We start from the raw sequence: 25,595 nt of genomic DNA, 5'->3' as shown, positions 1-25,595 counted from the left end.
GATGACATTCTCCTCCTGAGGCAGGTTACACCATGTCAAATATAACCGCTAGCCTCAGGCCTAAATTTATACCCCTCCCTGCTGTGCAGATTTTCTAGCCTGCTTTCTTACAAGTTCAACTGACTAAATCTGAGCTGTTCTTCAGGCAGCGATGACTCAAAAATCACTTCTTGACAGGAAGACAGACCTCCTGGGTCAGCCCACCAGCTGATGTCACTCACTGCCACTCTGCAGAAACTGGCTGATACATGCTCCTTACCCTCCTGGGCGATCTGGGCTGGAGACCTGTGCCACCCCTGAATAGTCAACTGTGCACAGAGGCAAGGTGACTGCCGAAGGAGGTGTACCAGTCAGGCCAGGATGCCCTCCCTGTGCCTGGGGGACAGGATGAGGGCACAGCATCACAGCTTGGATAAACCCAGGGGCAAACAGGACTCACGAAGTGCCCTGCGTACCCAGCAGAATTTTGCACTCACCCAGGAATTTGCCGGCAAATTACTAGCAGATCATTGAAAAGGAACAAGTAGATTTCTCTGAAGAGTTTCTTGGTGCGAAGCGTTCGTGATGTCTTTGGACCATTCATTTGCTGCAGTTCCCCCTGCTTCAGCAGCCAGCGGGAGTGAGAGATGATGGGCACAGACTACAAGTGAGGAAAAGATGGCAAAGATGAGGAGAGCAGCAAAACCCCATGGGCTTATGCAGTCAAGATGCTGAAAACAAGAAAAGGTGCGAAAGGAAGGGTGGTGAGCTCCCATCACCACAGGCTGGACTGCAGAGGTTGGAGCAGAGCTTGCGCAGAGCGGGCAGTGTGCTCTGCCACCCACGCTGCAGCCTGGCAAAGAGTGTAACAGAACTCAGACAGGGACACGGCAGGGGCCCAAGAATGAGCAAACGCTCAAGGATGGCAATGCTGGAGTGCCAAGTGCTGGATTTAAACACCAGGCTACACCCTGCACAGCCTGATCTGTCTCTGGGAGATCCCATGTCTTGTCACCTGGGCTGAGACAGACTTTCAAAAACATGTATTTGGCCTTTTGGCTACAAAAAAACAGGTTAATCAGGTTCTCACTGGTTGGGTCTGTCCCATCTGGGTGGAGATACTGTCCATGCAGCCACAACAGCACTTCTGCTAGAGTTTTACCACACACTGTGTTAAAGACAAGCAGCCCAGGACAAAGCACATCTTATATTAGAACAGCATGCTTCCAGTCAAATGACTGAAATACGAGAAAACATCTGAGTAACTGCTACTCTTCCCACCTTCACTCCCTCACTGTGTTTGCCACATGCACGGTGGCACAATCCTTCTTTCTTTCCATACTCTTGCACTCTTTTTCACCGGAGAAGCCCTGCCTGCGCCAGTGCCCAAGGTAGACCTGTTCCAGGGATGAACCAGCTCCTGCCTGTCATTATAGCCTCAGCTTTACAAGAGATGAAGGCAGCCTTGTAGCTACCCCGGTCTAGTGCTGTCCTGTGGACTGTGATCTAGCCCTGACACACTGGTAAAATGCTCTGGAAAAATCAAATTCTTGGTTGCCCAGTGTGGCTTTCCATACAAACGATCTCATTTTTTTACTTTGGTTGTTCAGGTACATAAAAATGTTGCTGGGAAGCGAAATATGCTCCTTAAAGTTTGTGAAGCAGGCAGATCTGAGAAGCACCTCCAGAGCACTCAGTAAAAGAATTGGCAACTTTATATTCAGCACTGGAATTTCATGGCATATATTAAAAGATCTGATCAGACACCCCTAAATACCGATTCAGTCATTCCCTGAGTGCAGTCAAAATAGATCATGAGCAGGTAATTAGAGAATGTACATAATGCATAAATGCAGGGATGAGTTAAAATGGTGGGACACACTTCATTTTGTTATTTTCCAGCTTTAAAGTGTTTTGCTTTGTAGCTTTCATCTTTCTTTAATGTCATTTGTAGTGTAAAATAATAGCTGAAAGCTGACCTACATTTTGAAGAGAGGTGAGAGTGAAGAGCCAGAACTGAGAGCTGGAGCAGGAGCCACCCACTGCACACAGGCGGTTTGAAGCCAGTGTGTCACATCTGCATACACACACGACACGCTGGCCTCAGTGCTGCTCCCGGTCTCTGCAGTGTGCATGCACAGAGATCATCTGCACAGATGCAGTGCCTGCAGCGGCAGCATCTCCTTCAGAGGCTTTGGACCAGGCCATCACCGAACACTCACTAACAGGAGTGCAACTAGGTTACTACTGCCATGTATGTGTGCACAACACTTGGATGCTGTTTGTTCTCTGTTTGCAATGGGTTACCAGCCTATGCATATACCTTGATCTTGAATTCCAGTTTCTTCTGGATGCTGATCATCTGCTCTGTTCGGCTCATCTTCCTGACACCTTCATTACATGCTTTCACCACCTGGGAAGAAAGAGAATAGAAAGATTTGTCTCTGCTACCTTAAGCAGGTAAGTGGCGATGGACAGCAAAGGCAGGCCTCACCATGACAGGGTAAGTGCCCTGCTGTAACAGGAATTGGCCAAGCTATTCTACCAGCACAGTATTCACATGACAAAGGGTGGGCGAGGGAGAAACAAACGCCCAGAAAACCCCGCCAAAAAGCCCCCAAACACTTAGATGTTATAGCTGGAAGCTGACTATCATGGGACATGTTAGATGGCTGCATTCATTACTGAACTAGACAGCATTAAGCAATACTCCTGCTTGCACAGCAAAGGGAACAGCTCATTTTCCAGATTCTGACACACCATGTATCTCGTCTTGCTCACCCCCAACACTTGAAACAAGGTACATGTGCAGCATCATCTTCAAGAACAGAATGAAGCCAAAGATCTTAATTTCAAAGATGCAAATGCTGCGGTTCTGCCAAGCAGCACTAGTTGCCAACGTTATGAAATGTCCCAGGGAGAGAGACGTTCATCATACAGAGCCCAGTTCTGTTCTGAGCACAAACTTTCAACTGAAAAACCACAACCAATGTGCAGGTACTACCCTATTACAGGGACCTTAACCTAGATGCCACTGCCTGTTTCATAAGGAGCAACTCTCTGGAGAACTGGCTAGGTAGAAAAATTACGTTGGAGAACAAGCTCGACTTTGTGCTCTGTTTCTGCTACTCAGAATTCACCAGAACATCAGCAACGGAAACGGTGATCAGCTCTTACCTCTCAAATAGGATACCTCCAGAGAAAATAAGCACCAGATGACCTCTGTTGTGATGCTTGTACCTAGCTGGACATTAGGCATCTAAACTTAAACTCTTACAGATAAGTAACCATGCAAAGGGAGTTATGAAACTGATCAGGTGTGTTGCTGAGAGCTGAATATAAAAAGAGCATTCTTCCATCAGCAGTTACACTCACCTGCATACCACAGGAACAGCCTTCCTCAGGCTTTTGACCAAGGAAAAAAAAAAAACTGGCTACCAAATGCATCAAGAGTGATTCTGCAAATACTAACAACACAGAATATTCTTCATAGTTAAGGTCTCCATCTTTGTCCCTAGCAATCTACGAAGTGTACACTTCCTAGACTAGTTGAGGGCAAATCCAAGATCCTGTTTTGTTGTAGTATTTCAGTTGGAAGCTGCGAGCATATCCTCAGGCTAACGTTCTAGCACAGCTTTCAACTTCAAATACTTATACTGAACTGCAGCATTCAAGAGATGTTCCAAGCTGCTGACAGAGAAGGGTTCAAACACTCTGTCCCAGCCCACATAGCTGCAGCTACATCCAGACCATTCAGATATGTAGCCTGGAAGTAGGATTACCCTGTCTGATCAGGTCAGGAACAGCCCAGATAGAAAATATCCCAGTGCCATCCTGGTGTCTTGTACACAGCAGTAACTAGCACAACTGAGCACCACACCTACCTACCAGCCTCAGGGAAGAGGGCTAAAAGCAGGCTTGAGCGTTAAGAAATTGTTACCCTAGGTCAGAGGGAGAAGTGTGCTGTATTGGAGGAAACCTGACACCGTTGTACTCTACAGCCTATTGCAGCCCATTACATGTCTCAGTGGCATCCACCACCTTCGGTAGCTGCAAAAACAGCTTATATTCTTGAAGGCCTCCAGGGAAAACGTTCTCTCTGCCCTTTCGTACAGCGGAATCATAAATATCTGTTGTTAGCAAAGGATTCCTCGTCACTGACATCTAAGTGCTGCTAGATTAGTCCATCTTTGAAAGTAAGGAAGACTTAAGGAGAAAAAAAAAATTACTTTTGAAACAGTGACAAGATTCAAAAGGACAGCTCCAAGAGTGTATGTAATTTGTAGGTCTCTTTGCAGGGGGAAAATGAGCACGATGGTTTAATCTTAATGGCCTTCAGTTAGCTCATTCAAACTTACCGTTTCCAGTTCTTTATGTGCGTCCAGGGCAGTGCTTTCCCTGTCAGATTTCTCCTCCACTTTCTTCAAAATGTTCTGCAGGTGAAGAAAGGCTGTGTTAACTCTCATCCCAATCTGACAGCACAGGAAGGTCTTTGCTAACCTCCAAGTTATTTCCGGCCATCAGCCTAATTACGGGATAGGTGACAAGAGTACAGAGACTCTCACCTCTTAGTTCCTCTTTCTCATTAAGACTTGTTCCTATGTGACTTTGTATCTAAAAGAAATGTGGCAGACAGACTCCTATTTTATAGAAATAAATGAATAAATAAAAATAGTTAGAGCTGGCACTAGCAGTGTTATTGGTAATCCCGGTGGGATAAAACCACACAGGACCGAGCAGGTTCCTCAGCCCTAGAAGCACCTCCTCCAGCAGTGTTTAGACAAGCTGGCAAAGCACAGGAGGAAGATGGCTGACAGTCTGGTCCAAGCCACCATGATGCAGAGTATTATACATGGAGCATTTCCATTCCCACAGCTTTTCTGCACCGTGTATCTGTGAGTCAGCATCACAACCATCAGGCAGCTGGGTTAATGGAGCATTGCTACTCCTTCTAGCAGCTCAGTAAAGTTCCTCCTCAACTCTTGCTCAGTAAAAGCTGTCTGGAAAATTCAACACTAATTTGGGGATGGTCTATGCGTGACTGAAATATTTTTTCCATAGTTGTTGAGAATGTCTAACTCTGTGGAAAGATTTCATCCAGCTCTAGGATTGATCATGGCTGTATCTAAGCCATCTCATTCACAACTGCTGGAAAGGAAAATTCCAGGAGTGATCCAGAAGACCTTCAGGAGAGAGGGAAGAGCAAAACTCTACCTGCACCAGCAGCTTGAGCCGAGTGATCCTTTGAAATGGCAGAATCAGGAAGGAAGAGAAGGACAGGCCTTTGCACTTGGGATCCAGCTCTAGCTGTGAGATCACTTCCCGGAAAGCTGGCTTGTCCTGGCTGAGAGGAAAGAGAGGGAAACTGAGGGGTTTGAGTGCTACCCTGCCTGAGACTCTGGTATGTGGCTGGTGACCCAAAAGCAACTTGATCCCGGAGACAGCATCTGCCTGGCCTCTCCCAGTAAGAGGGAAGAAGGGAGGAAGGGACTGAGTGCTTCTAGGTGTATTTTAGTTTAAATCTAGAACTATTTATAGTGTTGGGGGAGGGAAAAAATAGACTTTTAATGTACAAGCCATGGTAGTGTTCACATGTGTTAGCACATCTAGCTCAGCAGCATACACTGCGTGCGTAGGTGTGTGTGAATGGGGTGTGTGTCCAAGTAGATGAGTCAGAGGCATAATTACATATTTTTACACAGTTGGAACTCTGTGACAAGGTGAAATTCACAGTCGTAAGAACAAGACAAGCCACAAAACAGCTCAAACTTGGCTACTCCTGGCCGCTTAGCTGGAGAATGAAAATCAGTAATCTGGCCTGAGAAGCGCAGAGGCCATGCCCAGGCCACCCCTGGTGGTGTTTGCAGCAGGTGAGGGCATTGCTGGGCCACAGCCACACAGAGCAGCCTCTGCCCCAGGAAGGGTCCTGTGGAAGACCTACACTACTGGAGTCCTGGCTAGCAGAAACTGCGCGGATGCAGAGATTGCTAACTGTGCAAAACCAGTCTTCACTGCACGTGACTTGCAACACTCAGGAGAAGCCACTGTGTTTCTCCCTGCTGCAGCAGGTACTTGTGCGGTGGTGTGACTCACCAGAGCCACACACAACCTACGTGCTCAGGTACAGGCTCAGGACAGCCAAATGGGGGGAACTGTGACACACCTCAGGCTTCGAGTTCAGCCAAGTGCTGCAAAATTCTTGTGCTAGCTAGGAGCCTGTGGAAGGGAGTCTGTTCTTTCCAATTTGCTTTATATTCTCCCGCAGACGAAAAAAATGCTGGCCTCTAAATTCATATCTAGGAATACCTCCAACAGGTCCCTTTCAGGCTCAAGTAATCCAGCTCATTACTGCTTTGCTTCTGAGTGTTTAGCTAATGGCTGTAGACAAACTGTTTATATTCTGCAGCTATATTACTCACCTCTGACTGAAGGAAACCCTGTGGTACCCTCCTTTTGGAAAGAACAGTTGGCCAAGCTCAGAAGAGGCCCCTTAAAGTGGTGGGGTTTGCCTCAAAAGCTGGAGAGCAGCAAAAGGAAAGGATTAGGGCTCTTTACACTTCTGAACCAGCTGCTGCTACAGGAAGGAAGCACAGTGCAGCACGTGCAATGGGCTGCCCTGAAAGAATCCAGGACATTGTAACTAAAGAAAAATCAGTTCTCCGGCTCAAAGACAAGCTTGTAGGGCACTCTTTGTTTTGAGCTGGCATAAGAAAATTCCTACTGGACTAAAAGACTTGCTAAACTTGGAAAATACTGGAAAAGTATTTTCCATTATATTCTCAGACCTAGGTAATGTCTGTGTGTGTAACATCAGTATGTGAAGAAAATAGCTTTTTTTTGGTTTGTTTTAAGAAAATTATGTTGTTTTGAAAGAAAACCTAATTCTGAACTTTGGAAAGGTCAAATGCCTGGCTGTGAAGTTTGGGAAAAACACTGGCTGTTCTTGTCATCACAGATCTTTATTATGTTCTTGGCCTTTCAATCTCTTGCCTCTACCTGCAGTTTAAAAATACATGCGTTTCACAAGTGTGCATCCCTGTGTATGGCATGAGTATTTCCTACAGTTGGGAACTGCTGGCTCTGAACTTACTTGGTATGTTAACTGCATACTATGTCACCCCACCCCTACTATAAAACCTTTTAGTTATGTTTTCTTTTTATAGGTGCAGTGAAAAATCAGTGAAATGGGAAATTCTGTTTCCATCTAACCCTTTGTCATAAAGATCTAAATTACAGTTAAATCCATGGTCTACCGAATTTTGCAAAATAATTTAGCATCAAGCAATGGAACTCACAGAAGCTGCTTGTAAGCTCTCTCCTGGTAGGTCTGGTTGGAGACGTAGGTGATGTACACAGAGAAGTGATTAACTGTATGCTGGTAGACAATATCGCACACATCCGAGATCACAATATTCTCCTCCACTCGCTGCTCGAGGTCCAACAGGAAGCTAGATGAGAAACGCAGCACTCATATTAATTGTGACCTGTCTGTCCCAGGTAATTCCCGGGAGAAACCCTTGGGGTTCAAAGTACTGAATGTGTCCACAGGCTTTTTGAAAAGACAGTGGGTAACAGACTGCCCCGAGTGGGCTCCTCCATCCCTCTACAAATGAGGTTAGCTAAAGTGATGCCATTCAGCTGGACAAAAATCCAGCAGCAGTTGTCTTACCGCTCACTAACAGCCATGACATCCAGAACATTGGAGAAGAGGATGTGTGCCTCAGACTGGTGTAAGATCTTTTTCAGACGTTCGTTCTCCATGAAGTGAGATACCAGCAGATTCAGACTTTTGTAATAGGAGGCTTCGGAAGTAACCAGCTCAAACATGGCCTGGGGGAGAAACCCAAAGAAGGAAATCAGCAGGCACCTTCTACTTTTACAGCGAGGCACACACAGCGTTAATGAGAACATCGGTGCTGCACACAATCATGGACCTTGCACCCACCCTCCAGGCCCAGAGTACGGAGAGAGGTAAGCCCACAATGGCATTTGCAGCATGTTACACGGGGTAGTGACTTGGACAGGGAAGATTTCCTCCCTCAACCGTCAGCCCTGGATCCTTCTGTCTCTCTCCCAAGTTGTTTAACCAAATTTCCTTCCATTGAATCTCTCCAGCAGAATGATCTCTTTTTCTTATTATATCTAAGCAGTCTGGTTTTATGGAGGTGCACACATAAAAGCACTTAATGGGCTCCCTCCTTCCTTCCTAGCTGTCACTCAGTCTTGACCTGATGCTGCTCCAGGCACTGGCCCCCTCTATACCCTGACTTGTCACAGCCCTGCACTTTCACCTCCCTTTCAGGGAGCATCCTTGGTAGTACCCACACACCTTCCAACCCCTCGCTGGTCACGAGCGCACTGGCTTGTTGCTCTCCTCATTGTGGCTTATTGTCCTACACGAGAGGGTCTCCTTGTACCATCTACACTCTTGGTTTAGAAAGGCCATGGTGTAGAGGCCAGGATGTCCAGCACACTGCAGTCCCAGTGTGCAACGTGCTTCTTGGGGCAGAGACAGCACAAATACACAGCTGTGGTGCTCCTAGCCCGAGTGTCTTCCCTGGCCCAAAGGAAATACAGCTGTTACTGTCCAAGTGAGGCTCCCTGGTCATCCCTGGCCACACGCTTTTCTGACCCAATTCATCAAGGATTGGGACAAGATACAGTAGTCCATAACTACTACCATAAGTCACAAATAATCTCCAAATTTCAGCCCTTACTTATCCTGTTAGAAGAGAAACTCCGGAGCAAAGCCTGGCTTTCTCAGGCCAGTGATGTGGTCTGGCAAAGAAGAAAGACAAATTGGTGGTTTGGTTCAGAGCTAAAAAAACAGTTTAATGAGATAAGGATATAAAGCCTTCTGCCTAGAGCAGGTGACGCAGGGACACTCCCCTGTTACCACACAGAGCTCCGCCACTCTCCAGGCAAGTCTTTGTTGTCTTTGTTCAGAGGCAGATTAAAAAAGGTGATTATTGATGCAACTACTGAATCTGTTAGATTCTCATGAGAGCTTCAACATGGTGAAAAATTATTAGATTCTTCAGACATCTCTTGATGAAGGTGCATCTTGGGCTCCTTGTCTTGGGGCTGGCCCATGCTGCCTCTACTGAGAGAGGAACCTTTTGGTAGCTCAGTGAAAGTCTCGCTTCCTTGAACCTAAAGCTGCTTCAAGCCTTGAGCCCAAGCTCCCCTACTGCCCACAGCTCCTCTGCTGCACCCTGGTGAGGGTGGGAGCGGGCCAGGCAGTGCAGATGCAAGTCCCTCAGCCCTGCCAGCTCTTGGAGGCTGCAAGGGCCCAGCTAGAGTCAAGGAGATCCAACGGAGCAGCAGATACATGCAGTATTTTTGTGCTGTGCATCTTGAAAAATATCTCCTAAATTAGCTGGGGTTCTTGTCTTGTGGCTTGGTTGTTCCTTTTTTTGGTTGTTGTTTGTGGGGTTTTTCTTGCTTGGTTGGTTTTTTAGGGTTTTTTTCTTCTTAAAGAAATGATTTTAAATTCCCTACTGATCAGTTTCTGGCCTTTTCCTGGAAATATCACTATGCATCACAGAAGAACCTGAGGTACAGAGACCTGGGTTATATTCCTGACACTGTGCTGCATTCTAAGATCTGGGAGGATAGGCACAGCAAGGAGGGACTGTTACTGAATTGGGAGCTGCTAAAATATCTGTTGAAGTGACGTTTCAGCTCTTTCCGGGGTTGGTAGCCAAGGAAATATTCCCAGTGGGCAGTCAAGTCAAACAGGTGGTCCTTTCCTGCAGCAGAGAAGGAGGCTGTGCCATAGCTGCCAGAAGGAAGACAGAGCAAAGGGTATGGGTAGAAATGAACATAGTTGGTCAGTGTTTGTGGAATAGCTGGCGTTTAAGGAATAAGAGGATGTTTCATTTTTATCAAGGCCAGATTCCCAATGAGAAAAGGGGAGGGCTATCTGCTTGGTTTCTCTCAACAGCCTTACCAGGGCACCTCGTGAACCTGAGAGAGAACCTCTCTTTCTCTCTCTGCATGACTGGCTAGATTCTACATGCACCTCTTACGGCTTTAACCGTACCTTTTCATTTGATACATAAGAGAAATAGAAATAGGTAAAGATATAACAGAGAATAACACAGGACATGCTGGGACAGCCTGTCCCTTCCAGATACCCTGGAGATTGATACCACCAGTCATTTTGCATTGCAGCTTTCCAGACACTCCAAGTCAGGATTTTTTTCCGCCAGGTTTGATTCCAGGATGGCCATGAGAGCCAAGAGCAAGACCTGTCTGACATTCTGCCACAGCCTTTAAACCCTCAGACAATTTGTTTCTTCCAGAAGGTTGCTCCCTGATCTGTAGAAGCCCCTCTGCCTATGTTTGGACAAATTAACTTGGGAAGGGGGGGGAGGTTCAACATGACCTACATGAGCATGTGCAGAGTGCAAGCCACACCAAAGAAATAATGAAATCCATAGAGAAAATATCAATGCACAGAGTTTTGATTTAAAGGAGATGCTAGGAAAGTAAAGAATATCTCCATTGATTGGGACAAGCTTCTGGAAGTGTTCACAGCATGTGCGAGGCACAAGTTTCTTAACTTACTTTTGAGATGCAGCTGGTCCTCTGCAGACCCAAAGTACCTACTCCAAGCAGCCCACACTGCTGTTTCCTTTTGGGTAAGTATGATCTGCAAACCTCTTAAACTGGCACCAAACATCCAACCATGCAATGCAACGACAAGATCTCTGAGGAATAACTGAACTTTGCTAGCTCTACGCTGTCACTAGAAAGAAAGAGCACAAGCTTCTGGTCTCAATTGATGTAATACTATCTTCCTGAGTCTACAAATAGTCTGAAACTCTCTCTTAGAAACATGACCAACACTGTTGGTCTTCTGGGTCATTAACTTAATGAAATCTCACAGTCACGTAAAAGCTATACTAATTGTTTTCATTGCTTGTGTTTTGGCAGAGAGACTGAGAAAGGAAAAGTGAAACCTAAGGAAGAAGGAAATACAGAAGATAAAAAAAAGGAAAAAAATTAAGTGTCACTGAAGCCAAGAGTAAGTAATCCTACAGGGTAAATTCCTACTGGGACAACATGGTGTTTTATTGTATAGATTGGAAATACCTGTTCTCAATGGCCCTGCTCTTCATATAAACCACCAGGTATGAAGGGAGAATTCTGGTCTGGTCTAGGAGGGGGATCTTCTCCGATCCAATGCCATAGCATTGGCTGTGACCAGCTCTCAGACCTGGTTGCCTTCACAGGGTCAGTCTGACAGTCACCTGCTAGAAGTGTGGGAAGTCCAGCACGAGAGCTCTCTGGAGGTCTGAGATCTAATGTTTGCTCAAAAAAGGAAATGAAATTAAATATTTTCTGGACATTTTGTGAAAAGGGAACAACAGAGAAAGGCTGCCTGACTGTCAAACATGCTCTTCCACAGCAAGTGCCACCAGTAAGCACAAGCAGGTTAAAGTCCCTCTTTTGTTTGAGCAAAGAATATTTTCAGAGCAGCAGCTCTCTGTTCTGAATTCAAACCATGACACATGGTGCAGATTAGTCTGTCTCTGCCCCTTTTTCTAACACCAAAGTGACCTGAATCCAAATAATCCCTGGCAAAAACTTTTATCAAAGCTCGTACATCTCTGCAAAAATGTTCAAAGTTTGAGATTACTTTGTAAACTATTTTTATTAGTGAATAGTTTGGGGTGAGTTCTGCTCAGCTCAGAATCTCATAAAACACAGAAGATGAGCATGGTGTAGGAAAATCAATAGAGTCAGCAAGCAGAAAAGGACAAAATGAAGAAACTATACAGTAAATAAAACAAGGACAAACTGAAAGGTAGAGAACTGAACAGAGAAAGAAGAATAAACTGGAGCCATTCCACAAAAATGCCATACCAATATCTAATTTAAGTTTCATGCTGAAAGAAGTTTCACTGATTAAATATTGTTTCTTCTAATCTCTGGTTCACTATCTCTTCAGAGACTAGTATCTTGGTGACAGAATTTGTTTTAAGCTAAATTGCATATAATACTGGGAGTGTGTTTTCCCTCTAGTCACTTGTTTGTCCTGCTACATACATGTTGCCCAGCATTTCCTCCATGTTGACTCCATGTCAGAGCCCCAAAATCATTTCTTTTGGCTTGTTCTTATTGCATCATTACGTTTTCTAGGTAGTTAAAAGAAAGCCCTTGTCAATTCATGTTTTGCTATGTTTAATGCTCAACAGATGTCCGGATAATTTAAAACGACCCTATCAATGACTTAAGTGATTTCTGAAAATTATTCCAGTAACATGTAATTTCTGTATTTCCCTCACCTCTGTGGTCTGTAACATGTCTTTTGATTTTTCTTTTGTTCTTTCTTTTTCTGCATTTGCACCACATTTTATGTGACACTTCCAGTTCTTGTTTTACATCTTGCTACTCTCACAGTCACTTCAGATGAAAAAAGCTGGTGTGGCAGAGGCCATCTCTGTCTGAATTCTGTTTGAGTTCCTGGAGCTAATGGGCCGTGCTGCAACACCTTTTTGCTGAAATTGCTGCATGGTGCATGTGGGTTTGGGCTTCTTTTTTTGTTGTAGTTTGTTTTTTTTTCCCTGAAACTCCATTTTCTGGCTCATTTGTTCCAATGGGGACAATGACAAATTGCCTTTCATGACACTTTTCAAGCATTCATTGTTCTTCCAGTCGATCTGCTGTTTTGATGCTTGAAAAAACACCCATGTCTTGTTTTTTATCTTGTACTGATAACCTGCTTAGTCCTTTTCCATCATCGATAATAACGAAGACCACATTCCTCTTCTTATTCTCATCTCTTCCATTTTGCAGATTACTGCAGGTGAAAAACATTTCTCTGACTTTAAGAACTGCTCCATCACAGCTGTGGTGATGTTCCCTTCCTCAACTGTGAACAGGAGGGTTTGCTTCAACTTCCTTTCCATTTGTATAGCAGTATTCCTTCCTGTCGTCTAAATAATACTCTTGTTCTACCTTTCCTGGCTGAAGAGCTGCAGGCTCTTCTAGTCCTCGTGTTTACCACAGCTTTGAAGACAAAATGGGTCACAAGGGTATGCTTTTGTCCTTAAGACATTTACCCCAGAATTTCTGCTGCCCTGTACTTCAGGTGAATTCCTCCAGTTCTCCCTCGTGAAGCTGAACACTTTACATTCACTTAATCAAGCCCTCATGTACAGGTCTCAGTCTCAGTTCATATCCAACATGAGCACAGTTTCTAGCACTGCAGGAGCAAGCAGTGCTTGCTTATAGCAAGGCTGAATTTAACATCATCTCCTTAATTGCCTCACTAATTCCTCCAGCCCTCCTTGTTTTCCATCTTTGACACTCTTCAGAAAGCAAATTCTTCACTCGATCTATTCAGTGCTCAGCCAATTTCACAGCTTTCTGGCTTTGAGCAATTTTATAATCTCTTACTGTGCTAATCCCAGAACAAACAGGAAGAAAATTTCAGTTCTAATAAACTAACATCAGGGGAAAGTACAGCACTTCTTTAAGGCAGCACTGTCCCATCTCCATCTGCTTTATTTCTCCCGTTACTTAAGCACAGCGAAGAAAATTCAGCACATGATATTGGGGTTTTGCAGCACAGAGATTTTTTTTTCCTTAAAACACCTACAGGTGATGAATGTAACTCAACAGAAATGGCAAGTTCAGAAATCCACACTGCAAACTTTTAAGCAAATGTTTCTGTAAAAGACTCTTCATTGTGAAGCAGAAAGAAAAAGAAAACCTTGTACTTGTTCAGATGCCAGATTGTGTTTGTAATGCTGGCAGTTAGAAGCAATGTTTTTTGCCAGGTAAACAGAACAAATCTGATATGGAAATAACCAGTGCAGAAGAAGAACATGGAAAAGCAACAAATCCTTTTAGTCACCTTCAGTTATAACCCTGACACACTAACAGCCTGTGCTTGGCAGCCCAAGCTGCTCTGTATAAACACCAGTCCCTTCCATTAAGGGTGTAGTAACACAGCCCTGCCCATCACACCCCTGCAGGTCACAGGATGAGCCTTTCCAGTGTTAACAGTGAAGTTACAGCCTTGGCCAGGACTGCAGCGGCACTGCATACACAAGGGATTCATAAATATTGATTGTGCAAATCCGAGTAAACTTAGAGGGACCTGCTCACACCCTGAGATGTTCTTCAGCACTTTGGGTACAATCTCATGAGCCAGGGCTGAACAGGTACACTGCCACAATGGTCTTGCCAGAAGCAATTCTGGCACAGAAGTATAGCAGTACTTACAGGATCGAGCCTTTGAAGGCTCATCACTCGTATTACAACACACACCACACACTAAACAAGGCTCGTTCATCTCTACTGCTGGCTATGAATGCGGTGCTATGCATTGACAAAGAGCACTCAGGCTCCTCATGCTATCCAAAATAGCAACCAGTTGCAAAATGTTGTGTGACTGATGTTTCATTAATTGCGGCAGCACCCCCACCTGCTCCTTTCACTGTCTGATGCAGCTCTATAAATCAACAGCGTATGACTCTTAAACAGTGATGTCACCGCACTGTATAGCTAAAATACAAATATACCTGTCATTATTTTTGTACTGTTTTGCATGACTCCAAGTAACAACACTTAAAAATAAGGGAGTTTATCAATCTTCTCCTCTTCCCGTTCTATTATTTCCATCATATTTAAAAGAGTTTACAGTTAACGGTTGAATTCTTCTAAGATTTCTGGTGGAAAGTGTGTATCCTGCTAGTAACTTCGGAAGAGGATTAGTGTGCACTGGGAAGCAAAAGCTCTTTTGCAAGAACCTCTTCATTTTCCCTCTTCCTTTGTAAATTGCTCCTAATGCCTAATCAGAAAAGGGAAAAGTTTGCTTTTGCTACAGAAATGTCCAGAAGCAATAGCATATAGAACAACGTCTGTAGTTTCAAAAACGTGAGTGAATGGTGCTAACCAGTGCAACACAGGAAAGTACTCAGCTGGGCAAGGCTTGTCTGTGACTGCTATGAAGCTTTTAATTTTTAAATCTTGATCATTTGACTTAATTCACTCTCAATCTTTTAAGCAGCAACCCAGTTAAGAAAAACTCCACCTTCCCCTGTTACCTCCTGCAGCTTGATCTCATCTGGCTGGAGGATGCTGAGGACCCCACTGCTCCGGATCTCAGGAAGGTCCTGCCACAGGTTGAACCTAGAGTTGGAGTTCCTCAGCAAACTGATTTGTGGTGGAGCTTTGCTTTCGGTTGTACTTGTAGGTTCTGCTTCAGATGGGGTTTCCTCGCTGGGTGAGCTCTCCTCAGGGTCTGTCTGTGAATCCTGCAGTCGTCTGGTTTCAATCTCCTGGCGTGTGGATTTATCTCGATATTCCTGATACAAGAGCCCTAGGAGACAACATAACACGTCTGACAGGTTACAGCTGAACAAAAGACTAGAAATATATCGTGGGAAAGGATGTTTGTTTTGCATTAGTTCACCTCAGCAGTGGTGAGAGAGATCCCTTCTGTGCTGAGCAAAAAAGCCAATTACGGCATCCCTACTTCAGCCAGAAGTGGGAACTATAAATGGAAGGCCATTTCTAAATCCAAAGTGTTGTCAACAACCTGTTCTCGCAAAACATTTAGTAACACAGTCAGATGAATATATGATCAATCAGACATAAAAGAAGCAGTTTGTCATTTGCCAGTCATTTTAAATGTTTCTTTTAAACCTTGATTTTCTCTGCAATGTTATTATATTACAAGTTTTATAGCTTGATAGTTATGTGTAACTGTGTGTCTGCAAAAGTAATACTGCATATATTGAAACTACTTTAAAGGAGCAATTTGATGGCCATGAAAATCCCTAAGGAGGAAACACTGAGCTGCTGTTAAGGCATTGGACAGGTAAAGCATTGGGACAACAGTTACGAGTTTGTTTTGGTGTTGACTTCGTGGTTAGCCTTGGACATGTTGCTTAATACCCTTCTGTTTTCCTTCTCAGTTTCTGTGATGATCGAATATACAAAATTAACGTTTGAAAGGTACCTGAATGCCACAGCACCAAGGAAAAGGTTCTGAATTCACACTGTCTTGCAGCCCATCAGTCACCGGAGGTGTTCTCTGAGTTTCAGTTACTAACTTCAGGAGCAGACGAAATTGCACATTTGCCCCCACCCCTGATTTCAACTGACAGCACAAAAAAGGTAGGAATCCTGAAATTCCTCAGCCATCTTTAGAAGATCCTTTTTCTCTCCCAGAGCTTTCTAACAGCGCCATTTCTCTTTCTGAACCATCTGTAGGACCCAGAACATTAATTGCTTGAATATAGAATGTAATTTAGAAGATAGGAAAAGGCAAGAGAGCTTGAGACTGCTCCATGTCACTCACCTCTCTCAAAATGGAGTCCAATTTACATCGTCTCCCTTGGTTTATACTTGAATTGCAAAGTGTAACAAATTAATAAAGAGAAAAGTCCTTGATGTTAAAAAAAATACCAACCTACATAATTTATTTTGTCTGAATCATTAGGGGTTAAAATCTATCTGGTCATGTGCATTCCACAATATTGGTTCTCAGAAGCAGATTCCATGTGTAATAAGGTGAGAGACAACTGGGTCAGGAGTTTGTCTAGGGAGTGCAGAAATGTAGGTGTTACTGCCTCTTAAATCTCTGGGCTAGTTTTCACAGAGCTCTGTACCAGTCACTGTTAAAACTACAACAGAAATATGCTGGGGAAAAACACAGGTACAAGGACAGCATTGCTGCAGTCTGCAAGTGTATCCTGTTATCTGTTCTCCCTGGAAAGACGTTCAGCACTAGATTAAAATAGCAATAAGGGTAGCTGCGCCTAGGAAACCATACAGTCTTCTGTTAGCTTCCTACACGATAACCAAAGAGAGGAGACTTCCCCTGAAGTTTTGCATCATGCTGCTACTTACATAATTTCTTTCTGCATCAACTAGGCTTATATGGCTTTCCTAAGCATTTCTGCCTGTTATTCAGCATCAATGAGGGTGCTGAGGATGCAGTGGGGTGGAAAGCTCCTTCAGGAATGGAGCAGAGAGCCAGCTAAATCGGAGCTGCTTTCAGTGGTAGTCTATAAGCTCAGCCTATGCTGGAAGGCTGTGGTGGGGCCAGGCACTGGGTACTTTCTGCCTCACCAAGCTGTGCACCAGAGAGCAGGACAGGCTGGGAAGTAATACCCTGCTTGGCTCAATGGGAAACATCCTGGGAAACAAGCATCATCTATCGATTTTACTCATATTGAAGATAATAATACTTGCAGTGTCTGACTGTACAGCCATGTTGTGCTGGTGGGTCTGCCCTGCAAGTCAGAGGCAACTGAGGATATTTTGTGTAAGGCGGACTTAGTGTCCCTTGTGCAGATCAGGAGAGTAGCTCTTTAAAAAAGATCCTCAAGACAAATTTCCCCCTTGCTTTTAAGGAAATAAAATCCATACAATGAAACTTGATTTTGTTTCCAGGTTCCCTGTCTGACCAACGAACCAGATAAGACCTACGGAGCCTTCAGTGGCACGTAAAGGCAAATATGGACAGAGGGAGATGGGATTGACTAAAGGCACCTTCCACCAGAACTCATTCAGAAATGACAGCAAGGTAACTCATTTTAAGGAGGGAGCTCAAGTTAGGCTGGCTGAAGCTCTACCACAGACAGCAATATGAGGAGGAAGCAGAAAGGGGATACCAGAAGAAAGACAAAAGACAGGTATATGTTTATGCAGAAGAAGGGTAGGAAGAAACAGAGGGTTGTGCTAGCAAGTAGAAGATAGCCTGGCTAACTTGGTGTAAAAGGTCCATCCATCTGTTTGTGAAGAGTTTATAAATGGTCAGAGTAAAGGTTTAGATGGGAGAGAGAGGGAGAGAAGCTATGCAGAAGCAAACTCTAGATGAAGCAGAAGATGCCATGGCACAGGATGGGTGGCATAATAGATGCAAGATCAAGGAACAGGGTTTTGATGTGTTGAAAGGAGAGCAATACATCGGGGAACTGACAATGTGTAGAAAGAAGCTGAGATCAGTAGTTGGATGTGACTGAGAAGATAGGATGATTTAGGAAATGCTTACATTTAATAAGGGAAGAAGTACAAAATGTCAGAGACCTGTACAAGCTCCATTCATTGCTTAATGTCCCAACAGTCCCTACTGTGACCGGGCTAAAGGTTAACTGTGTGGTCAGAGCATGGGTTTGGTGTTGCCTGTTGACTTAAGTGGTTACAGCTTATCTTCCTAAGTGGTGTTTACATAGTTTGTATAGTACATAATAGATTTTTCCCTTTGTGTTTATTCCTTTTAATTTTGCTGTCACAGTCTCCCTTCCCAGCTATCTCAAAAATTGGGAGGGGAATTGAAAAACTAGTTACTAATTGTGGAAATACTCGCCTTAGAGAGTTCACAGTGCTCTTAAAGTAAATGTTATTACATTGAAAGCTATGTAAAATCTCAGGAGGTCCAGAGAAGTTTTTTTCTGAAATTCTATGCTCCAGTTTCAGGCAAAAAGTCCATTAATGACTCAAAGGCAGGAGGGAGGGAAGGGAGCAAGTGTGCTTCAGCCATTTGAAATGACCTCTCTCTCTGTTGGGGCTTAGTGTAGCATCTCTGGTTGTCGAAACCCTGTCTCCTCCATCAAGGTACAACAGACCTACTTGCAGTTACACTGATGTGTGCAGAGCTATCGCACAGCTTCCCTCTGATAAACAGCACACAAAATATATGAATACAGCAGCGGGGTTGCTATGAAGTCCTGCTGGGCTTAGTATTTTTATCATGCCTCTTAGCGGCACAGTCCAGCAAACTGACAATGTATTGACACATCATCTGCCTTGGGAGACTGGTACCTACACAGCCAAAAGCAAGTAACATATCTGGCAACATCTGCGCAAATTGTTCACCGCTTTCCGCCAGAAGGCCCCAAACTTGGCTGTTTTGTCTGACAGACGCTGGCAGGCTGCTGCTTTCACACCAGCCTCTTTCCCCAGCATTGCCCCAGTAGCATCAGGCACTCCAAGAATCAGCCCTGCCTGCCACAAACTGACACAAAATTGCAGCCGTTCTCCTCTCCCAGAGACAATGTGAGAAGCCCCTCATTTCTGCCAGGGAGGTTTGCCTTTCTGCTCCTGACAGTTACCTATCCAATTTTCCCATGCAAAGTGCTACATTCTTGCCCTGTATATTCAAGTAACTTGCGGTTTCAACTGAAATTGAACAGAACTGTTTGAAAATAAGGCTTCCATATTTCCACCATAACACCTGTCTCCAGATGGGGTTTAACTTTGCAGTTGCCCAAATCTCTCTGCGGAATGTCGCAATTTAGATGTGGGAAACCAAGAAACAAGCTGAGAAGGTCCTCTCCACATCCCACAAAAAAACCCAAAAAAACAAAACCAAAAACCAAAACCAAAAAAACCCATAAAAGCAAAACCATAACCATCCTCTTCTCCACAGCCACGCAGATAACTTCAATTCTGCCTTTACAAAGAGACCACAAGTGATAAAATAACTCGCTCCTCCATTGCAAATGCTACACCAGTGGCTATTAAAAATAGAAGCTGACCCGGTGCATACAGATAATGCCCAACTGGCTAGCTGACCCACTACTTCAGCCTTAAGCCTTTTTGAGTATGCAAAAACAGATTTCAGCAGAAAGTTGGCTGTAGCCTTAATGATTACCTGCTTTGTAATTACAATAAGTAATCGTTATTTATGAATGGAAAGCTGCTCAGTGACAGCATTAAATCTCCTATCAGGCAGTGTACAAACCTGATGCCCTTAAAGACAACAAAACAACGTCGCTAAGGCCATGGTTATTATCTTTGACACCAACAGCGAGACGTTTTTCCAGCAAAGACAGAGAGTTGGGTTTCCGCAACAACCGCCTTGCCCCTGCCTGAGGCTCCCTCCTGCCATGTACCGCTCGGGTTTAGATCTGGGGTCCATTGGCCAAGTGCTGCCGGTTTAGGGGGACCGGAGATGACGGCGGAGGTGAGGGGTCTGGCCCGGGTTAGGGTGAGGAGTCTGGCCCGGGTGAGTCCGGGGGTGAGGGGTCCGGATGAGGGTGAGGGGTCCGGCCCGGGGGGGGGGTGGTGAGGGGTCCGGCCCGGGGGGGGGCGCCCGCCGCGGCGGCACCTCTGGGGGCTGCTGTGCTGCCACCAGTGCGGGGAGCGGGAAACGCGGTGAAGTTGCGGGAGAGCGCGGCCGCCGGACCACACGGCCGGACCCCCGCCGCGGGGGGGTGTGGGTGGGTCCCGAGGCGGGGGACGGCTCCTTACCGATGTGCTCGATGAGGTTTCTCCAGGAGTCGGCCGTCATGGGGTGGGCGGGCGGCGCCTCGGCGGCGGCCGCGGGGCTCTCCTCAGCGGCCGCGGGGGGCTCCCTGTGGGAGGCGGAGGCACCCTCAGCCGCGGCGGCGGGGCAGCGGCGGCCGGGCGCCCCCCTCCGACCGGGGTTCGCGGCCCTCGCCCCCCGCCCCCGCTCACCTGCCGGGCTGTCCCGCCGAGCCGTCCTGGTCGAGGGCGCAGGCGGCGCTGAGCGCCGCGGCCAGCAGTTCCATGGCCGGCGGCGACAGGCGGCTGCCGAGCAGCTCCGGCGGCGGCAGCGGCGCGGGGCTGGGGGAGCCCGGGCGGTTGCCACGGTAACGGGGGTAGGAAGGCAGCAGCCTGCGCGGGAGGGAGAGGGGAGCTGCAGCCGCCCCCGGGGCGCCCCTGCAGCCCCCCGAGACCCTCTGAGCCCCCGACCCCCCCTCAGAGCCTCTCCTCAGGCACCCCCCCAGGCGTCCCCATGGGCTCTCCACCCAAATCCCGTCAGAGCCTCCCCTCAGACCCCCCATCAGGCTCTCCACCCAGATCCCCTCAGAGCCTTCCCAAACCTCCTCAGAACCCCCTCGGGCTTCCCTCCAAAATCCCCACAGAGCCCTCTCAGGCTTCCCCACAGACACCCCTCAAAATTCCCTCAGAGCCTCCCTCGGGCTCCCATAAGCCCCTCAGAACCCCCTAGCCCCGTGCAGTCCCTCTCCGTGTTCGCAGATCTCTTCCGAGGCCTCACAGAACTCTGCCAAATTCCTGCAGAGCCCCCTCAGCCTTCCCCAAATCCCCCCCCGAGACCCCTCAAAGCCTGTGAGAGTTCCCCACCCCCTCGCCCTGAGAGCCCCCCGCTCCTTTGGAGCCCCCCAAACTCAGCCTTCAGGGCTCCCACCTGACCCTGAGTACCCCCCACAGCCTCTCGGAGCCCCTCGTGCAGACCCTCTCAGTGCTTCCAAAATTCTTTCCAAGCCTCCACAGCCCCCTCAGGTGTCAGCCTCCCCTCCTCCCCCCACTCCCCTGTCAGAGTCCCCGGTCCCCTGCAGCCACCCCATTTCCAGCATCCCCGCCCGCAGAGACCTCCTCAGCCCCCCAGCTCCCCTCCAGCGCTCCAATGCAGGTCCCTCCTCCGTCGGGAGGCTGACTCTCTCCTCCCCAAGGGCCCCCCCAAAAGGCAGCAATCCCTGCCCCAGGGCCCCCCCCACCTTCACAGGCACCCCTACCTCCATCCCCCCGCTCTCCTGCAGAGAGGCTCCTTCCTCAGATGCAGGGAAGCCCCTTCTCCATCCCCTCCCTCTCTCCCCAGCAACGCACCCTCCCCCTGCAAGCACCCACACACCCCATCCCACCCCATGCACCAGCCCCTCTCCTCCATGCACTGCCACCCCACAGCGGGAGAGGGGTCCTGCCCTGGCACTGACCTCTCCTCCCTCAGACCCAGGGCAGAGCGCTGCCCCCCATCCCCTGCACCTCTCTGCCTATGTGCGGCTGGCACCGGCTTTGAGGGAGAAAAGCGGGTGGGAGAGGGGGGCTCTCCTGAACTGCTTCCAGATCTGGTGCATATGGTGCATTTCTTCTCCAGGAATGAAACCCTGAGATGGAGGAATGTAACTGGAAAACTCAGCCTAATCCCTCCTGCCAGGAACTGCACCCCTGATTACCCCACAGGATTGACCGCTATCCTCCTCTCCTCCGGCAGGGCTTTGCACCCGCTCGATCATTTCCCCCGTCTCCCCTTCCTTAGAGTCGCTACTTCCATAAGGATATATTGTCTCGTTTAGGCAGTAAGTATCTCAGTACTCAATGATCTATATCTGTCTTCGTTCAGGTAATTGTTTTTCCGCCTCAGGGATAAATCCTCTTGAGCTCCAGAGAACGGTTACACCCTTGGATCGGTTCAAGTGCTTGCGGACAGGTTGGGTGCAGCTCTTCCCTACACGTTAGTAACCCTCAGCAAAAAAACGTCATCTGCACCACATTGCAACTGAGGAGTTAACAGTCAGAAAATGCTCAGCTATTCCTCATGTTTGCTTTCTCCCTGTTGCATAAATAACCATCTTTTTTCCTGTACGAGGTAATGTAATTTATGCAACAACATAAAATCCATGTATTAGTCTGTATGTGTAAAATGGTTTCCTTTTTATAATTTTTATATTGTATTTGCTAAATGATAGCTTCCAATCAGCACATGACTACGTTCAGAAAAACTCCTTCAGCTTATGTGAACTAGATCTTGTTCTGGCACACTGGAGAGCTCAGTCCTTAAGTCAGTAAGAGGCAGAATGGGAGAGAAAAACAGCTGGAAATGTTGTTGAGGACTCAGAGAAGGCTGTCAGTCCAGTCTAGGTCCAGCCCCAGACTGGGGGGTTGGAAGAACCAGACAACTGATAGGAAAAATCAGGGTGAGGGTGAGAGCTGGAGCCTGTTCTGCACTTGGAGAGGAGGAGGAGGAGGAGGACAGCCTGAGAGCTGGGGCTGTAGAGGGGGAGACCATCATAGGGTAGATGATCAATAGGGGATGAAAGCGGGTTATCAGCCAAACACTGGGACTAGGGGATCTGGGGGGAACAGGTGAGTAAAGGGGCAGCCAGAACCTTGCAGAAGGGATAAAGCATCAGAGACTATCTTGAAGCTCTGCCTAATGCCATGTTCTGGCAGCTTGCTGCCAGGGCAAGAATATTGTCAAGGGTTTTAGTAAGTGGGTGAGATGCTAGAAAGCTTCTTTCTTAGAAAAGAGAAGCCTCTTTGTTATCTTGAATTCTGGAAAAGCAGGGATGATGTTTACTATTTTCTAAAGGAAAGGGCCGAGTGCAGTGGGGAGTTCTCCCTAGTATGCAAAGGGAAATCAGTGCATAAGTTCTTACTGACACTGCCGGAATGAATATATATCTGAATATAACTTCTGGGTGTATCTACTGAAAAAAAAATATCTTTCAGAAGTGTACTTTAAGTGTAGAGTTTAACAGCTTCTAATCTCTCATATTGCTTTGCTCCCAAGGGTTAAATCTGTTGTAAATTGAAATTTTTTTTTAGAAAAAGTGTCTGGGTCATGGTATGAAAAACATCCAAAAATAGAAAGCATCTTTTCAGACCCCATAACTATCTGGTAATTTGTCCTGCCTGTCTTCCTTTTTCCTTCAAATTTTCCAAAATAATTTCAGTTTTGTTCTGAGATGAAAACCTGAAAATATCACTAAAAATAATAATGAGAATAAAAATATTGGAAGCTATGAAGAGGTGAGAACACCAGCTGAGAGTGAAATGCCGCCTGTGGCCATGGAAGGCCACAGCTTGTATTTTCGTGTCTCAAGAGTTCTGTTCCACTGTGTAGCAATGACTAATAGTCTACTTTTCCTTCCTTTAGAACTTTTTTTCTTTTTTAACTGTGATTTGTTCTTTCAAAAACTTTGCTCTTTCTTCCTTTCCAGGCTTATTCTCATACTTCATGTTGACATACAGAGGACATCTGTAAACAGAACCATGTGCCCAAGAAATACTTTTTCTCCCAAATGAGGTGACAGAGTGTTCCCAGCGCTCTGGGAGTGGCGTAAAAAATGACATTTAGTGCGAAGGAGATATTTTTGTCCTACAAAAATTGTTGGGATTTTCTAAATCCTGCTTTTCTGTTTGGTGACAAAACAGAAAGCTTTCAAAGTTTGTCATGAAAAATGAAGGCAGGCAAACAACTGATTCTGCCACAGTGGTCTGGTGACTGGGATGTTCATGCTGGGTGTGGGGGATCCAGGTTGGAGTCACAGCTGTGTCATTCCTTCCCACCCGACATGTTACTGCCTGTTCCAGGGCGGATCAGTCTCTCTTCCCATAGCTGCTCTGCTTTCTCTGGTCACTGGGAAAGGTGCCTGAACCTGATGAATGCCTTATTCACCAGATACCACGTTAGGTCAGTCAATACTGGACTGTTTCTGCTAAGTAGAATAGCTCCAGCATAGCTGCCTCTTTCTTCTTCCCTACTGCAATTGTTAGGACTTTGTGTGCAGTTTAAGCTGACCTAGCTGCTCAATTCCACTTTTCACATGATTCCCTGAGTCAGATTTCTACCTCCACTTTTATGCCAGCACTCACACTCATCTCATTCCTGGTGAGCAAGTTTGGGCAGCTAAACCGGTGGGAAACAATTCTTTTTTTTTAGAACTAGTTTTTTGTGTGTTTGGATTGTCTCACTACAGGGTGAGCTCAGTGCGAGTGGCAGCATAGCAGAGGTGGCAGACATGCAGACGGGTGGCAGGACCATGGAGTGCCACCCTGGATTACTTTACACTGCTGTGGAACTGCAGGCTCAGGCAGAAGTTCCTGCTCCACCTAATCTTAACAATCTGGTTTGGAAGAGGTTTTCTTTTCTCACTATATCAACAATGAATTTGATCTGGAGCCTAAAAAACTTTCCCCTGTATCATTAAAATCAGTAAAATCTCATGTTGACATTTTCTGACCAAAATCCCTGTATTTCATCCTAAAATTCCCTGTCTAGTTGTAGGGGGAAAGAAAGAATCTGACTACTAGAACGACATATGTAAAAGCAACTAGTTAAAAATCCTACCCCAGCACCACACAAGCAGTGCTGCATGCTCTGTACTTCTATTAGTGGCAGAAGTCATGCAATGTTCTGTCATGCAAAGCCCTGTTTTGGCTCAGGAATTCTTAGGATCCCTAAGCACACAGGCACTGGAAATGATCCTCATGGCCATCTAATGATGGCCATGCTCTGGTGACTTGAAGCATGACCATGGTTTAGCTCTCTATGGGCAAAGGAGAGGGGGTTTCACACTGCATATGTTCTGCAAAGAAGGGGTGCATGGGGTTGCAGGCTGTTCCCAACTTCATTATGCTGCTGTTGGAAATGATTTTAAATGTTGGCTGACCTGGTCCATGGTTGCATTAAAAATGTGAGTTTATAATAATTTATTACAGTTATCTCATTTAAGTTTGGGGGATGAATTTCTAATCTTGCCTTATATTTCAGGCAGTAGTAGTTTTGAAAAATAATTAATAACTTGAATTAAGATTTCTTATGTGCATCTAAACTCAAAAGCAACCCTTAGAATAAAGCTGCACAAAGAGCTTGTTTTCAAATGACATTGAAATGCCTTTTTTTTAATGTTCCCTTATAGCAGTTTTTAGAAATTAGACCTCCTCTTCCAGAAACTAAAAAGGGAAGAAGCAGTCCAGCAGATCTTATTCATCAAAAATTCCCCAAACCCTTCTAGTCAGTGGGTGTTTCACACCAAGAAAGGCCACAAGATGAGGTAACAAGCACTGTTTTAATCTGAGCTAACTAAATTTGTGAAGTGTGAAGTTAGTAATAGATTTGAATGTTATACCTAGTCAAGGATATTTTCGTCCTTCAG

At 46.0% G+C, this 25,595-nt stretch overlaps 1 protein-coding gene and 1 long non-coding RNA gene across 4 annotated transcripts in view; both read right to left on the bottom strand.

Annotated features, from left to right (window-relative positions):
- The window catches only part of LOC308072681, a 279,091-nt gene that overhangs the window by 187,839 nt on the left and 65,657 nt on the right, over window positions 1–25,595 (bottom strand). The gene's annotated exons all lie outside the window — the stretch shown is intronic.
- NGEF (neuronal guanine nucleotide exchange factor) overlaps window positions 1–25,595 on the bottom strand; it is a 46,307-nt gene that overhangs the window by 5,377 nt on the left and 15,335 nt on the right. For 2 of the 3 annotated variants that reach the window (XM_080409750.1, XM_080409749.1), the window contains exons 3-11: window positions 20,410–20,589; window positions 20,203–20,306; window positions 15,045–15,319; window positions 7,649–7,809; window positions 7,275–7,427; window positions 5,194–5,323; window positions 4,338–4,412; window positions 2,303–2,392; window positions 477–640 (exon numbers count right to left, since the gene is read on the bottom strand). In XM_080409750.1, the coding sequence (XP_080265876.1) occupies window positions 477–640; window positions 2,303–2,392; window positions 4,338–4,412; window positions 5,194–5,323; window positions 7,275–7,427; window positions 7,649–7,809; window positions 15,045–15,319; window positions 20,203–20,306; window positions 20,410–20,589 (1,332 nt within the window). Of the gene's footprint in view, window positions 1–476; window positions 641–2,302; window positions 2,393–4,337; window positions 4,413–5,193; window positions 5,324–7,274; window positions 7,428–7,648; window positions 7,810–15,044; window positions 15,320–20,202; window positions 20,590–25,595 lie in introns of all 3 variants that reach the window. The other variant, XM_080409748.1, reaches the window with a different exon arrangement.

The sequence above is a fragment of the Falco punctatus genome (genome assembly GCF_963210335.1).
Source record: "Falco punctatus genome assembly, chromosome: 13".
NCBI classification, from domain to species: Eukaryota; Metazoa; Chordata; class Aves; order Falconiformes; family Falconidae; genus Falco; species Falco punctatus.
This window is presented reverse-complemented; position numbering and strand designations above follow the sequence as displayed.